General features: G+C 40.6%; 1 protein-coding gene across 1 annotated transcript; it reads left to right on the forward strand.

The window, feature by feature from the left end:
- The first annotated feature begins 422 nt into the window (after positions 1 to 422).
- selenoi (selenoprotein I) lies at positions 423 to 16,397 on the forward strand. Its single transcript, XM_014413442.3, has 10 exons — positions 423 to 564; positions 2,522 to 2,590; positions 4,477 to 4,585; positions 5,180 to 5,254; positions 9,994 to 10,256; positions 10,344 to 10,452; positions 10,541 to 10,589; positions 10,685 to 10,865; positions 12,253 to 12,432; positions 12,941 to 16,397. Exons 1-10 carry the CDS (start codon positions 508 to 510, stop codon positions 13,046 to 13,048), a joined length of 1,200 nt encoding a protein of 399 aa, XP_014268928.2. The 5' UTR covers positions 423 to 507; the 3' UTR covers positions 13,049 to 16,397.

Raw genomic sequence — 16,397 nt, forward strand, 5'->3', positions numbered from 1 at the left:
TTTAACTCCCGGTTCGAGCAATACTCCAGCTCTCCAACAGCAGGTAAGCGCAGTGACGTTTCTTCCGGTCAAAGAGGAAAGCCACGTCACATCTAGGAGCGCCATAGAAGCTGTTTGATTGATGGAGTTGGTGAGCAATTAACAGGAGTCAAAACTGTTTCCGGCACTTTAAAAGTTATTTTAGCATTCTTTTTTATCAGGTGAGACCACAATCACCATACCATAGTGGAAGAGGGACCCAGTCAACAGAATTTCATGGAATTTTGTGTGGTTTATTTTTTCAGGGTCCTCCAGGCCTGCGTGGCGGTAGTGAGCTACTGTTACCTTTAACCGGGAAGGGGGTTGCGCTCCGTAGGAGTGGCCCCTATGGTTCGTCATCGCCTCACCCGGCGTAAACGAAGGCGGCCAAGCTAGATGGTACTTGAACACGGCAGCTAACATTGGAGATTTGCATTTCCAAAGGAAGAGATATTTAGTTATCTCGTCTTTGAGCCAGACCCTACCGCCATGGCTCTTTACGAATATGTCACTCAGGAGCAGCTTGCGGGCTTCGACAAATATAAGGTATGATTTATAGGTTACAATGGCATGCTAGCCGCTGAGCGGACAGGCTCTGTACGTTTAGCAGCTAGTTGTCACGATCTGCAGGGTGCTTCCCCTGAAAAATGTGTAAAGGTACTCAGAGTTTACGGAACGATACCGGATGTTTGCCATTTTTCCTGTTGAAAATAAAAGCCGCAAAGTAGCTCATCTCATATTCACCAATGGTACGTTTTTAGTTTGAAATTTCTGCTCGGAAGTGTCCTTATTTTCTGTATTTTACTTTACATTTGGTGCATATGCGCTAACAGCTAGCGACTCCTCTCTGCTTATGTTGTATTTGAATGGAGGCTTCTTTGCTTTGACAGCACAATTCAGAGACTTTATCTATTTCCTTTTTATTGGACTCCAGCTGTTAATATTTTTTATTTCAGCCACTGTAAGGAATAAAACTGCTAACGAACACCTGTAATGGTAGCGTGGAGAGGAAACCATTGAACTGGATCCAGTAGGATATGAGAAACAAAGAAGCACATTAAAAACGTCTAAATTAATTGTAAAAAATCCTGGGGTGTGCAACATTGTCTTTTGATGGGTTTTGAACGGAATCACACTTTGTGTTTGCCAACTAATAGCATTTTAGTTGTTAGTTAATTCCCATAAGGATGCGCTTCACTGGGCTATTACCAGTGCGCTCATCTGTAAGGGCATGGAAGTCATGGAGTATTTTAAGTAGTAAGTTGATCTTTGAATATCTTCATTTTGTTAACATGTGCTATAACATTACAACTTTTTCTATATGTTTTGCATTATTTCAGTCAAGTTTCTTCTTCCTTTGAAACCCTAGTGTGGGTACTCAGGCTCCTTCCTAATACCTCATGCTTTTAATGCTTCAGACTGAAGCAAAAGCAAGAGTCGTCATATATCTCTGATTGTCACAAGAAACCATTTTTTCCCAGTTTTTTCCTTGTAAGTGGCTTCCCCTGTCTAATAGCAGCCGTAACCCAAGCACTGGTTTCTAGCAGGCAGCAGAGAAGGACAAATGAGAGCAAATGAGGGGATTGTGGCTCTCCTTGAAAACAGAGGTTGCTTTCTCAAAAGGGGAATAAAGATGCATATAGATGAGCTTTAAGTGGGAAGAACACAAGAGCGTGGAGATTGCTCAGCTGATCAGTTCACTTTTTTTTCTGTCACTCCACTTCTCACATTCATTTGTAACAGGTCACAGACTGCAGGGCCACCTTAGTTGGTGTGAAAGTGACATACTTGTGTATCTGTTAATGCACACAGACTATGATTATAGTGCCTGTTTTTCCATGTATGGTTATAATTAATCACACAGGTGATTACACAAACAACCTATTATGTCATCACATATTATAATTATCATTATCTGCAGTGAACACGCTGTCAGTATTGCAGCAATAGATAAACATTTTCATATTAGGTTAGATAAATCATTGTGTAGGCTTGAGTGAGAGCACTGTGTAGTAAAATTAGCCTGTGTCCTTAGTTGGCTGTTGCAGTATTAAGTGCTGCACTGTATTCACAGTGAACTTGGAAAGTGAAGACTGGGGAGCCCAGCTTTTGTAAGAACAGTGTATTTAACAAAAACAAAGCAAAACAAAAAAACAATAGTTTTGTGTAGTCCCCTAAAAATGAAGATCCCACCCTTCTTCCAAGTATCTAAGAGTGACAGTGTGATCAAAGTCTATCGCAGGAGATGGGTGTGCCAAAGGATAGATATCAAAGATTCAATATCTACTCCTAATAGGAAAGCCTACTAAAATAAAACACACAGTCCAATGCAATATAGCTTTTACATTGGGTCCTACAATGGAAAAAGGTGCACACTGCAATCAGTTTTATTCTTATTTAGTATCAAGACGGTCCAGTTAACAAGGCAGTTGCTTTGCTTTATCTGCAATGAAATGCAGAATTAAAGACCTGTTTGTGATCACACCTCTGTGCCTCTTTGCAGTACAGCGCAGTGGACTCGAATCCCCTGTCCATCTACGTCATGCATCCTTTCTGGAACCTTGTTGTGAAGGTGAGGAAGACCCGTCCAGCTTAATGTGTCAGTTGCAGGCTACATCATTAATGAGATTTCCAGCCGTGTGCTGTGATACAGTAGCGAGGCGACCTGATGCATTACCAGCGCGCATTTTTCTGCCAGTGTCAGAACACATCAGTCACTGATTGTAATGGTTTGTTTTAGATTTGGGAGGATTTTTTGTTGTTGTTGTTTTTAATGCTGTCATTTAACCAGACAGTCATTTGAAAAGGTTCATATTAATATACATAAATCTTCTATTCAGCACTACTAATTAAATTCGTTATTCAATATGCCATTACTAGGGCTGAACGATTATGGAAAATAATCTAATTGCGATTTTTTGCCCCAATATTGCGATTGCGATGCGATATGCGATTATTTTTTAAGGTCTTTGTCTTCTGTATTATTAAACAAAGACAAGCAATACATCATATAGTATGGCCAATACTATATTACATTAATTTTAAACTGTTCTTTCCTGGAAGACAGACCTCTGTTATGATGACATGAGGTGATGCATGAATTGATGACTGACATTTTTATTTAACTTCTTCAATCACAACAGTATATTTGAACATACACAATAGTTTATTTTTAGCTTACAAACATCTGAGCATAAAGTGCTGACAAGGAACCCTGGTGTAAACATTAAAATGAAAGTCAGTACAATGTGCAGATTGCAGAAATATACATAAAAAAAATCAGTGGCTTTACCACACTCAGTTTTTCGACATCTGTGAACTACTAGACAGTCATTCAATTAAAAAATAATATTAAATAAATAAAACTAATAAATAAAAAATACACACATCTTACTGATCTCTGCAGTCAGTAACATTACACATAAAGTGCAAACATAATAGCAATTGTATAAACACACACACAAACACGCCTTTAAAATTTAAAGGCGTGAAATTGGACGGTCTAGCCTTCTGATTAGCGTCACCGCTGTCTCGGTGGAGTTTAATAAACTCGGCCGTCTGCTTCTTGCTATCTAAAATATAACCAGACACTGGTGTAAATTCTCGACTGTCTCATACTTCTGTTTAATAAGTTTTCTGTTTGACGTTTAGTCAGCTGTGTGAAAACCAAGGAGGAACCCACCCGGGGGATTAATAAAGTTTTATTTTATCTAATCTAATAACTTTAATCTCAGCCAAACCGATTTACTCACGAACAAACAAAACACTGAAAAAAGCCCAACAATAACATTTTTAGGTTGTCTAAGTGACTTATATATTACGTTTAACCCGAGCAGCGAAACTCCGCGGTGATCTGAAAATGATGTGCCGGGAGTTGTGCCGTTCTCGGCCGCATCAGTGACCCTCGAGCTCCCGGCTAGCTGTCGAGCTGGTGGGTAGCAGACGCCTCTGAAAACGTCGAAGCACTTTTGCAAATATGGGATATCTTGATAAACCGAGCAGATATTTGATGTTTACACAACTACTTTCTCGCCTGAAAATATGTTAAAAGTTTATTTTGTGACCCAGAAAGATTAGTATGAGTAATTTTAAAACTTAGTAGCGGCCGCCATTGCTGGAAACTGGAGTTTGGCTGGGCCGCGCTATGAATTCTGGGATATGGTAGTAATTTGGACAGCCTTCGGCGCGTCGCTGTGACGTAATCGGTCTACAAATGCGGCCTCAGGAGGATGCAGCCCATGAATTGTATAATATAATCGCAGTATAATCGCAGCCTTTGCGGTTAGAAAATTGCACTTGATCATGTCGCGATATTATCGCAAATGCGATATATCGTTCAGCCCTAGCCATTACTATGATGAGAAAACTGTGTGTGAGAGCTGAGTGCCATGATCATGAATTGTTGTTCTCACAGCCTCTGTTTTTTTTTTTTTTTTTCTCTCACTCTTTTCTCAACAGTTTCTACCCACATGGTTGGCACCAAACCTCATTACATTTACAGGCTTTATGTTCCTTGTGTTGAACTTCCTCATGTTGGCCTTCTACGACTTTGACTTCAATGCATCTTGTAGGTCATTCACTTTTTCTTAAACTGGGGAGGGTTGCTCAGTTTGTTTTCCCTCAAACAGACTAGACGTGGGTTGAATCCATCGCTGTTGTCTAGAGTAGGAAGAGAGATTCAGGCATGTGCAAGTTTGTTTATGGAAGGCAAAGTCCAGCGATCGACTGCCTATGGTGGCTCATGGTAATCACTAACCCGTTACGTCATTAACACAGGCAACAACACCGAGGGAGCTGTTCCTGTTTACATGCCCAGACTACATCTCTGTATTGCAAATAAGATACTTTGCTCTGGCGTGTCTGCTGTCCAATCTAAGTGGTTACCTTATACACACATAAATGAAACACTCATGGACAAAAGGCTGACCTCTACAGTCAATAAGAGGGCCGGTCAGGATTTTATCTGTCAGTACTGAGCTCTTAGAGGAATAGCTAATCCAAACAGTGCACACATATTAACAGTTGTCCTAAAATATTGACTTTTTTAGATTGGATAACATTGGTCTAGTGAGTGGAATCAGTAATGTGGAATATTACTCTAGTCTAAGTTTTTCATGATCTCCGTGTGTCGTGCCATATACTCACAATGTTTGTTTCTCAGCTGCAGGATACCAACACGTGCCTAGTTGGGTCTGGGTTGCAGCGGGGATCTTCAACTTCTTAGCCTATACACTTGGTGAGTTCTGACCTCTGCAACTCCATGTGGCTTGTTTTTATTTTTATTGTACATTTTTTTCCCCCTTCTTACTCATGGGAAGTAGAGAAACTCACAGGGAAGTGCAGTGCCCCTCGAAAGCTTAAAGGCCCCTATTCTGTTTTTGTTTCGGATGCTTACTTTATAGAATGAGGCACGCAGACACCTGTTTTTCTGGATTGTTTATATGCACTCATGTTACATCTCATAGCATTACATTTTCATTTTTTAGAAGTATCTCTAACTGAAATCATAAAAGTTATCAGACTATTTGTAACTTGAATCAGATAAAGCTGCACTTGTCTGTCTAAAGCTATGCATGACATCCTGGAGGTATGTGTATGAAATATAAGGGACCAACCACCATTGCAACAACATTATAAGAGTAAATATATTGCACTCCCAATTCTGATATCTATATATTTTATTTAAAAAAACAAAACTTGAAGGAAAGCATATTTGAAATAAAATTGTTGTCTGATATTCAGTATGATATGTGGTTGTCAAGGCTGAAAAAAAGAGACGTATCTTCTGACAAGTAGCAAGGTGGGGGAAATCCAGGCTGGAAAATGTCATTGGGGAAATAGGTTTCAGTACATATGGCTGCCCACTTAATAGCTATAACATAAGTACAGTGGTCCCTCGCTATAATGCGGTTCACCTTTCACGGTCTTGCTGTTTCGCTGATTTTTTGTGTGTGCAATTTTGCATGCTTTTAAAAAAACAACCAACAACACATTTTTAAACAGCGCATTGTGTAATGTGTTCTGATTGGCTGTAGACCACTGTCAATCAATCTCGTGCCGTGTCTCTTGTACAGTACAGAACACGTTCAGCTTGTAAAATTTATCTAAATCTTTGATCGCTAGCGGTGTGACTCTGAAGTGCTGTATTGTATGTTTGTAAGTTTTCTCCAACAAACAAAAAAATGTCGATGAAACGTTTCGCACCGTCAAAGGCAATCACGGGTGCCTTTGGTGTTATTCTGTAACACTGGACTTATTTTTACTTTTAGAGTGTTTAAACCATAAAGAAAAGTGGGAAAATGTTCATGCCTGTCGGAGTAAAGTGTAGAAAGTGTGTAGTGAGGGGTTTTACAGGCATAAAACATCTATAATAATTGTAAAAAAAAAAAGTTAGCTACTTAGTGGATTTCACCTACCGTGGGTTATTTTTAGAACGTAAGTACCGCGATAAACGAGGGACCACTGTAATTGCCTTTTGTTAAATTCTCCCAATTCTGTTTGGTCTTTGGGCTGAAGGAAGGACAATACTCGGTGTATAAATGCTCAATCAACAATCGTTTATTCCGTACAATTCAACACTTTATGAGCCGAGACCATCCGGAGGAGAGATGAGCGCTGGAAGGTGTCCGCCTGATCTTGAAGTGTCTGAGCGTTCCACACATTTATGTTATGACCTTGGCTTCCTGTGCAGTATGTTCTGTTCTTTTCTAATCAGACAAATAAGGTGATGACTCTCTGAAAACAGTATTTCTTATAACTCAGCAGTATAATGCATCATAAAACAATATCATTCATTCACAATAAATGAGCAGTCTAATGTAATACAAATCAGTTTAATAACTGTGATAGTTATCACCTCTTCAGGAGAATAATGCAAACTAAAACTACATAATGATTTCACAATCTTTAATTAGGGGTCTAACGTGGCATAAGATAATATAATAATCTCACACTTTGAAGCAGCTTCATTCCCTGACTGTAGAGAAGGGTCACACTGCAGCATCCTGAAACGTAAGCCATTCCTGCTAGACTGCAGAGTTAGGTTAGAGTTGAATCCTCTCTCCGTTTCTTCTGTTTGTCCTGAACACCATTAGTGAATGACTGATAGGGCTGTTCGATATAACGATATGTATCGGATGACGATATAAAAACGTCTATCGTTTCATTTTACGCTATTGTTTGTTTCGTGGTGTCGCAAAATAAACTTTACGGCAATATTTTTCATCATTTTGATGGTCACTGTAGTGGCTATATTAATTTCTTAAAGTTCTCTCTTTCTCTTATATTTAATATAACCACACTACGGACGGACAAGCGCTTGTTTTTATGCGTTGTTGTTAGCAACAAGGACCGTAAAATCACCGCGTGTCCACTTGTTTATTTTCCACATAAACGTTTCACAATAAAGCTCAAGATCCTGTTGAGACTTTTCAAAATAAACTGAATCACGTGAAAGATGCAGAGTATTTACGGATGAGAAGCAAAAAAGAGGCGCCAGGTGCTAAAAAATAAACCTTAGACTCAAACGTTAGAGCAGGCTTTTCCCCGCAGCACGCCGTGTAATAAATACTCACAAAGAAAACGGCGGCTGTTACAACTTATGTCTAAAAATGTATCGTTTCATGCATCGGTTAAAACATTCGACTCCAGGTACACGACGCCCAGCTGGAAACACTTCATGCAAGTCGAGCTGCCCGAGATTCACAGAATTTACAGGAAATGTTACATTTTTGTGATTTATATCGTTATCGGACGATAAAATTCTTATATCGGGATATGAGATTTTGGTCATATCACACAGCCCTAATGACTGATGACCTCAGTAATCACTGCGTGTAACATTAAATGTGAACGTTTAGACATGAACAAAGCCTCTTATCTCTGGGCATACTTTCAGTTTTGACTTTCTCATTGCAGTTTATGATAAATATCTTTTTATAATTCTCTGTTGCTCTCCCACTGACATGATCTGTGTTAGTTATACTGATGCCTTCTTATCTATCCTTCCGTCATACTCTGTGAACCATTAAAGTGAAGCAACCGTGATGTTTCATGTGAGGCTGTGCTCCTGAGTGAACTGAATGAAGCCCAGCTGTGTTGGTGTAACAGTGAAGTGGGAAGTAGGAATGTTGCTCCCTTTGACCAGTTATGCTCAGCCTTAGCTGAGCAGAGATGTCATCATATATACATATTAGGGGTGCAACGATATTCGTATCGATATTGAACCGTTCGATACAGTGCTTTCGGTTCGGTACGCATATGTATCGAACAATACAAAATTTTTAATTTATTTTACCAACTTTCCTTCTGACGATGCTGTCTGTGTTGAGCGCTCAGTGAATCTGCGTTCGACTACTCCGCCTAGGCTCGACAGTGCAGCCTAGGCGGAGTAGTCGAACGCAGATTCACTGAGCGCTCAACACAGACAGCATCGTCAGAAGGAAGAGCGCAGGGCAAGCTAGCGAGACAGAAGTTAAGCTCTCTTTGCAACATGGACCTCCCGCACCCTCATTCAGATCTGGCGTTTGAAATTATTTTGGTTTTCATGTGACGTATGACCCTGAAGGTAAGCGAGTCATGCACTAAAGTAAAACAGTATGTTGGATGTGCCACGCAATGCTCAATTACATGGGTGGGAACTAGTGTGTTAGCGCAGTTAGCTCGTTAACGTGTTGGCCGTCTAGCCCCATGCACGCGGCGATCGGCGGTAGCTCGTTAACGGAGATTTGCCGTGTTGTGGCGTTAAGGTCATTTCAACGAGATTAACCTGAAAGCACTAGTGGGAACACAACGAATATGACTGCACATTTACGCCGACATCATCCTAGTGCAAAGACAAAAACAACAAGCATGCTACTAACTTTAGCCGAGTCATTTAGACAGCTGTTAGCACATGATTCTCCTTATATGTTTAATATGCTGCTGAGAATATAGCCCAGAAGAAGCGGATAGTATAGCTTTTATTTTGGAAAGAGACATTTCTCTGTAATAAACTCTCTTTTCCAAAGATGAGTGATTCCTCAATCAGATACAGGGCTCGCAATATCGCTAGCCCGACGTCCCGGGGCTAGCGATCTTTTCAGTCGGGCTACCAAAATCTATCTCTTCCCTGCCTGTCGGGCTATTGTAGGAAGGAAAAATATATGTCAATGCTTTTGCATTCTTTCAGAAATGTAGCTGGGTAATTATGTCATTGGCATCGGTGAGCCACTGTCAATATGTGACATATTGAAGTCGCGTTTGAATTTGTGCTTGTTTTTTTGCTTTCACTTTGCAATGACAGCACTGATCTGTGAGTGATGATAATTTGTGCACCAATTCCTCTGACATCGTCTTATTAATCGTTAGCTTACTATGCAAACATGACAAGTGAAATCTCCCGCAGCTTAAACATGTGAGAGGTTGATCGCGCAGAGAATCGCTGAGCTTATGTGAGTGCGTGTGTAAAAGCAGCAGGATATATATTTGACTACGATGACCTTCACAGACAGATATATATTTTAGTTCTGCTGAGCCAAATAAGACAGGTCAGGGTGAAGAAGTGACAGCCAAAGAAAAGCTTACCACAAAACGGAGAAGTTATGACAAATCAGACTATAAGGCAAAAAGAAAGTGCAGCTTTATGGTTTCATGGACAAAAGAATTTCTGTGGCTGCAATATGACGAGCTAAATAACCAGGGCTGCACATAAGTGGTCCGCAGGTGCGCATTCGCTGTCAAAATAAAAAACACGCACAAGGGTTAGGGTTAAATTTAAAAACTGTACTTTTGAGTTAAAATATATATTTATAATTTTAATAAATGACAAATTAAAAAGGCATGAACATTTTTTTGTATCGAAAAAATATCGAACCGTGACACCAAAGTATCGAACCGAACCGAACCGTGAATTTTGTGTATCGTTGCACCCCTAATACATATCCCCATAAACTTGTACTGTATGTGCTGATCTGTGTCTGTCTGTGCTTTTTATAGATGGTGTTGATGGCAAACAGGCACGTCGCACCAACTCTTCCACACCGCTAGGGGAGCTTTTTGACCACGGTCTGGACAGCTGGGCCTGTGTCTTCTTTGTGGCCACTGTATACTCTATATTTGGGCGTGCGGAGAGTGGTGTTGGTGTGGTCACACTTTTTTACATACTGTGGGTGGTGCTGTTCTCCTTCATACTGTCCCACTGGGAGAAATATAACACTGGCATCTTGTTTCTGCCTTGGGGATATGATATCAGCCAAGTGGTAAGTTTTTGGGCATTTGGTTGATTGACAGTGTGAGACACTACTCTAGACTTCTAAACATCTGTCTTGTGTCCTGTCTCCTTGCAGACAATCTCCCTTGTTTACTTGGTTACTGCTGCAGTGGGTGTGGAAACCTGGTACCAGCCAGTTATTTTTCACCTTCTCTACAGAGACCTCTTCACCTTTATGATCATTGGTGAGCTGTGTTTAATTACTCAGTTACTGAATATGTTCATTCATTAGCCAAAGCAGTGAAACTGAAACTAATTTCTGCTGATTTCCAGCTTGTTCCTTCACTGTGACCTTACCTATGAGCCTCTACAACGTCTTCAAGTAAGCACAACTTATATCAGTTTAGATCATATTTTCTTTTTTCTCTTGCCTTTGCTAATTCTGTTCTTAACTGTTTTCCCACGGTGCTTTTGCAGGGGTTACAGGAATAACACACTGAAGCACAGCAGCCTGTATGAAGGTTTACTGCCTTTCCTCTCGCCGTTTCTTCTGTTTGTCCTGTCCACCATTTGGGTGATCTACTCTCCATCCAACATCCTGGTGCTGCAGCCCAGGATCTTCTACCTCATGGTGGGGACAGCTTTTGCCAACGTCACGGTAAGTGTGTGATTTTTCTTTTTCTTTTTTTTTCTTTTTTTTTTTTTTTTGTGTTGTTTTTTTCCTTCATCTCTGCAATGTAGTTTCCTCAGTCAGAATTTCTCACTAGAATTTCAAACTCTGTACTGATACCCAGGAAAATACTTGATACCATTTTCTATACCAAAGATTTCATTTGTGTTTTTTCAACTTGTCAAAGATAGATTACAATAGTCCTGGTCCATGCACATGTATTCAGCTACAGTCCTGTTTATTTCATATGCTTCTGGTGACTTGGCTGGGTGATGTGAGGAAAATGTAATATCGTGATATTTTTCGGCTATATCGCGATACACAATATACATCGCAATATGTCTTGAAACCCAGTGCCCCCGAACCAGTGCCCCCGAATCAGATTGCAGAGTTTAAAACGGTCTTAATTTTGCAGTGGATGACTTTTGAGCTGGTGGAAAGTTTTCTTGGTACTGCTACCTTTTGCGGCAGTAGTTTTACGGCATGTTTTGCAAATTACAGCATTATGTTCAACATCCTCCCACTATCACCATATTTTTCCTTATCTGCTGGTATATAGACACGCATGCTCAGCACAGTGCGCGGGTAGAACATTTTCTGGTTGGGGGGGGTTAATGATGCATTCGCAGCATGTGGGAGAAAAGAAAATTTAGAGTGAGTTACATTCAGACAGCTTAATAATTCCATGGCGACTTATACTGGATGGTTACAATAAAGCCATTTTAACCATCGTATGTGGAAAAACTTGAGATACATCGAGTTTATTCGATGTATCGCCCACCCCTACTTGGCACCGTATTTTTCTTTCTAAAATGAGTTGTTAAGGTGGCCTGCCACTGTTTCTGTTTAGCTGCTGGTGAACTTCAACTCAGGACTTTTCAACTTCAGTGTGAGACTTTAGGAGCAACACAACACTTTTTAGACCCTTATTGTGTTTTTCTGTTAAGTAATGCTGTCTGTTAACCTCACAGAGGGGCAAGACTAATAGCATTTGCTGCCTAACTCCCACAATAATGTTATCCTTTTATCAAGTAGCCACAGTTACTAGCTGTTGCCTTAGCCATCTGTTAAGTTATGGTTTAATGTGACTGTTAAAACAGTATATAGGCTAACAGTAATGTGTATGTCAGCCTGGTTAACATTTATGTTTAATACTTGAGTGTTGGTGAAACAGTAGCTTTACTGACCTCATGGAATTCCTCAGAAATAGAAGGGCGTCGGTCTGTAAGATGCTGAGTATCTATTTTAGAAAATCAAAAAACAAACGGGTACTATCGTGTTTTTGGAAATCAAAACATGCCATACATATTACTTTTGATGAAGTACATAGTTAATGCTTTTTCACGTGTTTTTTGTGAATGTGTTTGTCTTTCAGTGTAAGTTGATTGTGTGTCAAATGAGTAACACACGCTGCCAGCCACTGAGCATACTGTTACTGCCCATGACAGCGGTGGTGGTGTTAGCCATCACCAGGGTCTTCACCAACGAGACGCTTCTGCTTTATTTGTGGACAGCTGCTGTCGTATTAGCGCACATACACTACGGCGTGTCTGTGGTAAGAGCACATATGCAAAGAACATGTTTGATTCCCTGCTGTGCAAAGAGGCTGCAGCTGTTCCAAAGACAAAGATGTGTTTGTTGCTGTAGCTCTGCCTTTATCCTGATTACCAGCACTGCAGCAGTGCCAGTAACACGCAGCCAACTGAGGCTAAGAAGACACTTAAAAAGCCCCCCAAAACAGTGATTGTGTTCATTTAGATCAAAACTTATAGACGTTAAACCACCAAATTCCAAAAGGTCTTCATTTATGTAGCCATTTTATACATAATACATCTTACTGCATGGCCTGTATAGCTGTAATGAATAATGCTTCTGTCCTATATGATTTAACTTGGAGAGAAAATGTGCATGTTAAAGAGCAATGGCCCAAAACCTGAACCCTGAGGAGACCAGTAATTTTCCTGTTCCTAAACTTTGCATTCAATGCAAAACTGAACTGAAACAGAATATATGAAGGCCTTTGAATTTGAATTAACTGCTGTTTTTACCTTTTTCGTTGCTAGGTAAAACAGCTCAGTAACCACTTCAACATCTTTGCCTTCTCCCTCAAGAAGCCCAACAGCGACTGACAGGAGGAGGAACGAATCGGCTTGAAAGGAGCAGAGGTTTAAGCTTCTCTCCTCCTCTGCTTACCGACACTTCACTTTCATCACCGCGGAAACGGCATCCCCTCCATCCATGACAACACTGCAAGTGGAAAGGACTAGGGTTTTCTTTTTCCAGTGTCTTCAAAAACACACAGTCACTCTGAGCACGCACGCTCACACTTCCCCTAACCTATCCACCAACCAAACTCTGGTGTCAGCGGTGTGGTGGGCCCAGGGGCTCTGGCTTCCGTCACTGATGATTGGCCAACTTGGTTGAGCCAATGAGGTGCAATTGTTTCCTACGGAAATGTGCTTCAGTCGCGAGGACAGGAGCCCAGACGAGCCATGCAAAGATAAACACTCGCATCGTTTGTTCTGCTATCTTTCGTGAGGGCCCTCATTGTCCCAGCGCAGTGCCCAGACCGCCCCCCTCTTATATTGTCCATAACAAGTCAATGCCTAACCCTTAACCGCACACGTTTCTACTCCAGGCCTCCACCTCACACAGCCTGTCTTCTAAGTTCCGACTCAAAGTGAGGAAAGGCAGAAATTCCCCTCACTTATAAGATAGATGTACAAGCTAATTGACACAGGAAGATGCATTATTCTGTTTTAATGCAGATGAATAAATACTTTGTGGCAGATATTTGATTATAGACACAGCCACAAACACACACACGTGTACTCTTAAAAGTATTATGAATGTATCGTATGCCTTGGGGAAATGCCATTTCAGTTTTATTATATTAACAGGAATGCCTCAAGTAGTGTTGTTCTTGAACGTGACCAAACCATCAAACTCTGGCCACATGTGGCTCCACAGCTGGGTCCAGTGTTTAAGGTTCTGTCACCTTTTTTTTTTAATGAGATGACTTATATATATATAAATGGTATGTGTCAGGGGGATTTGGGGCATCCTTTTTTTCTAACTTAAATGAAACTGTAAAACATTGTACAAATTTCCCTCTGAAGTTCACTGTCTGCGCTGTCGTCTTAGAACAGAGTTGACTATAGAGCAAACCCAGGTGACTTTTACTAACTTTCCACTTTGACCTCTGAGCACTGGCTTCCCAACTCTACCTACTATCTGAGGTGTCGTGTCTTCATGCTGATTCGTTCTTTTCTTCTTCTTTTTTTTAAACACTTTTTTTAAAACTGTGTTTTGGTTGTAGTTTTTAACATTTTTTAACATACATCACGTCTTTTGGGGGGGGGGTTGATTCAACTGTTGCTATGGCAATGGTGTGTGGTAAAGTTGCGCAGCACTTGAATGAAGAGTGGGTCCAAAAACCGCTAACGGAGCGGGCTCACTCTGAGGGAACAAGTCGTCGCACGGGACACCGCGAACTCCACAGCACCGCCTGGCTCCGTGGTCCCTCCTCGCACTGATACTGTCAGCGCCTCTATTTTTGTTTTTTCTCAGCAGTGTGTCTGATAACTTCTCGTTGCTTTTTCCGGTCCTGTAAAACACTGTTCCTCTCTTGTGATTGTAACTATGGATCCAGTGTGATAGCCATTCAGTCATGGCCTCGGTACTTGGATTTTCATCAAACTGGTTTTTAAAGCATGCCGAGAGAAGAGGGGCAGGCTTGTTGTAGTTCAGCTCAGGTTGTTAGTTTCACCAGTTTGAGCTTCACCGTTTTTGAAAACCAGCCAAACCAGAAGAAAACCAGTATGTATGTAAAGTTCTTGTTTACTTGGGGTACCTCAGTCTTTATTGAAAGGTGGGACAGGAAGAACCAATAAGCTGAAAATAAAAGGACAAAACTCAACACTGAATAAGAATTATAGGAAAACCTTGGACTGGGCTCAGGAACAGTCAGGCCGGTCAGGAGTTAATGTTTGTTTGTTATCTGACTGAATACGATTTACAGTCATAGTAAGCATCATCTCTTTATACAGTCTTCTTTATTTTAAGGATACATAGGTAACATGCACTGGGGATATATAAACAACGCTGGTATCATCTCTGCAGTTTTACCACTTGTGCAGAAGTTTTGTACGTAAACTGTTACTGAGCATCACTGAACACTGAGACCACAACACAACCTAGTTACTGTCCCTGTATGGCTGGGAGGAACATGGACAGCTAAGTAGGTGATTGTGATTCGCAGTACCTGTTTTTCAGTCATTATCGCATTATAACAGTTGACACTGATAGGACAGTTTTTGTTTTAATAAATGATGTTTATGGAGCCCCGCTTCATGAAGTAGATTGTAGTAAAATGGCAACAACTGTGACTGATTTAAGCCCGGCACAGTGAGCTGTGTCTCTGGTGGGTTTGTGCACTGTCTGGGTATGTACAGCTCCATGAGTACATGTCTGTTTAAGTATGGGTGTATACGCTGTATGTGTGAATATCTCTGTAAATACATATTATTATTTCTTCTTCCTTTTTTTTTTTTTTTTTAAACTAAGTGGGATTGTTGACTGTCTGACAGTTCGTGATGGGGTGTGATGCCAGTCAGCAGCACAAAACACAAAATGGTCTATGGAACAGTGTTTAAATGTGTCAATGTTAAGGTTTTTTGGTTTTGTTTGTTTGTTTTTAACAATTGTAGGATTTTATTTTTTTTTTATGTGTGCTGCTTTACCAGCTGATGAGATCACCTCCAGGTCTTTGGGATCCTGTGGAAAGGAGCAGTAGGATTTCCTCTCCAGGTTGCAGACACTACAAACTCAATCCAAACAGGGAATTCATATCAGAGAAAATGTTATCTGGGATTTTTTAAAATTATTATTTAAAGAAGGAAACAAAAAATTGTCATGCTGCTTCCTTAGCAAGTCTTAACCACCCACCCTCAGATGAACCAAGCTGTTGTATAATGCTGCTCTGGCAAACGCTCCAGAGCCTCAGTGTGGCTTCTTGTGATGTTGTACTTAACCAGTAGAAGAAGGACTGTACGGAAACAAATAAAAATAGATTTCTTTAACATTTTGCTGTTGACTGAGGTTTGAACTTCAGGGCTTGGAAGCCTGTCATTTCTTAAGTGTCCTCCTGAGGGTAGCAGAGAGCAGCATTCACTCACCTCGTGTAGTAAGAGTGCTGCACTGTGATTACATACAGCACTAGCATTAGCTGCATGCAGAATATTCAGAGAAACTTTCCACAGTATCCCGACTGTTGTCTTTGAAGCTTTTGGGTGTCAGCGCAAATTTGATTGGTTAAAAGCAGTGAATATTACAGCTGACCCATCGAACAGATTTGAGCAGCACCTCATACACTGTTGTTTTAATATATGTGCCAATCCTCTTTGCACACAGTAGTGTGCAAGAGTCTCAGACCACCGGTCATTTCTTTATATTTTGTTAGGAAAATGGAAATAGTTGCTATGATTTATTGAAGCAAAAAAAGACTTTGTACAATTTTAA

The sequence above is a fragment of the Maylandia zebra genome, linkage group LG15 (assembly GCF_041146795.1).
Source record: "Maylandia zebra isolate NMK-2024a linkage group LG15, Mzebra_GT3a, whole genome shotgun sequence".
NCBI lineage: Eukaryota > Metazoa > Chordata > Actinopteri > Cichliformes > Cichlidae > Maylandia > Maylandia zebra.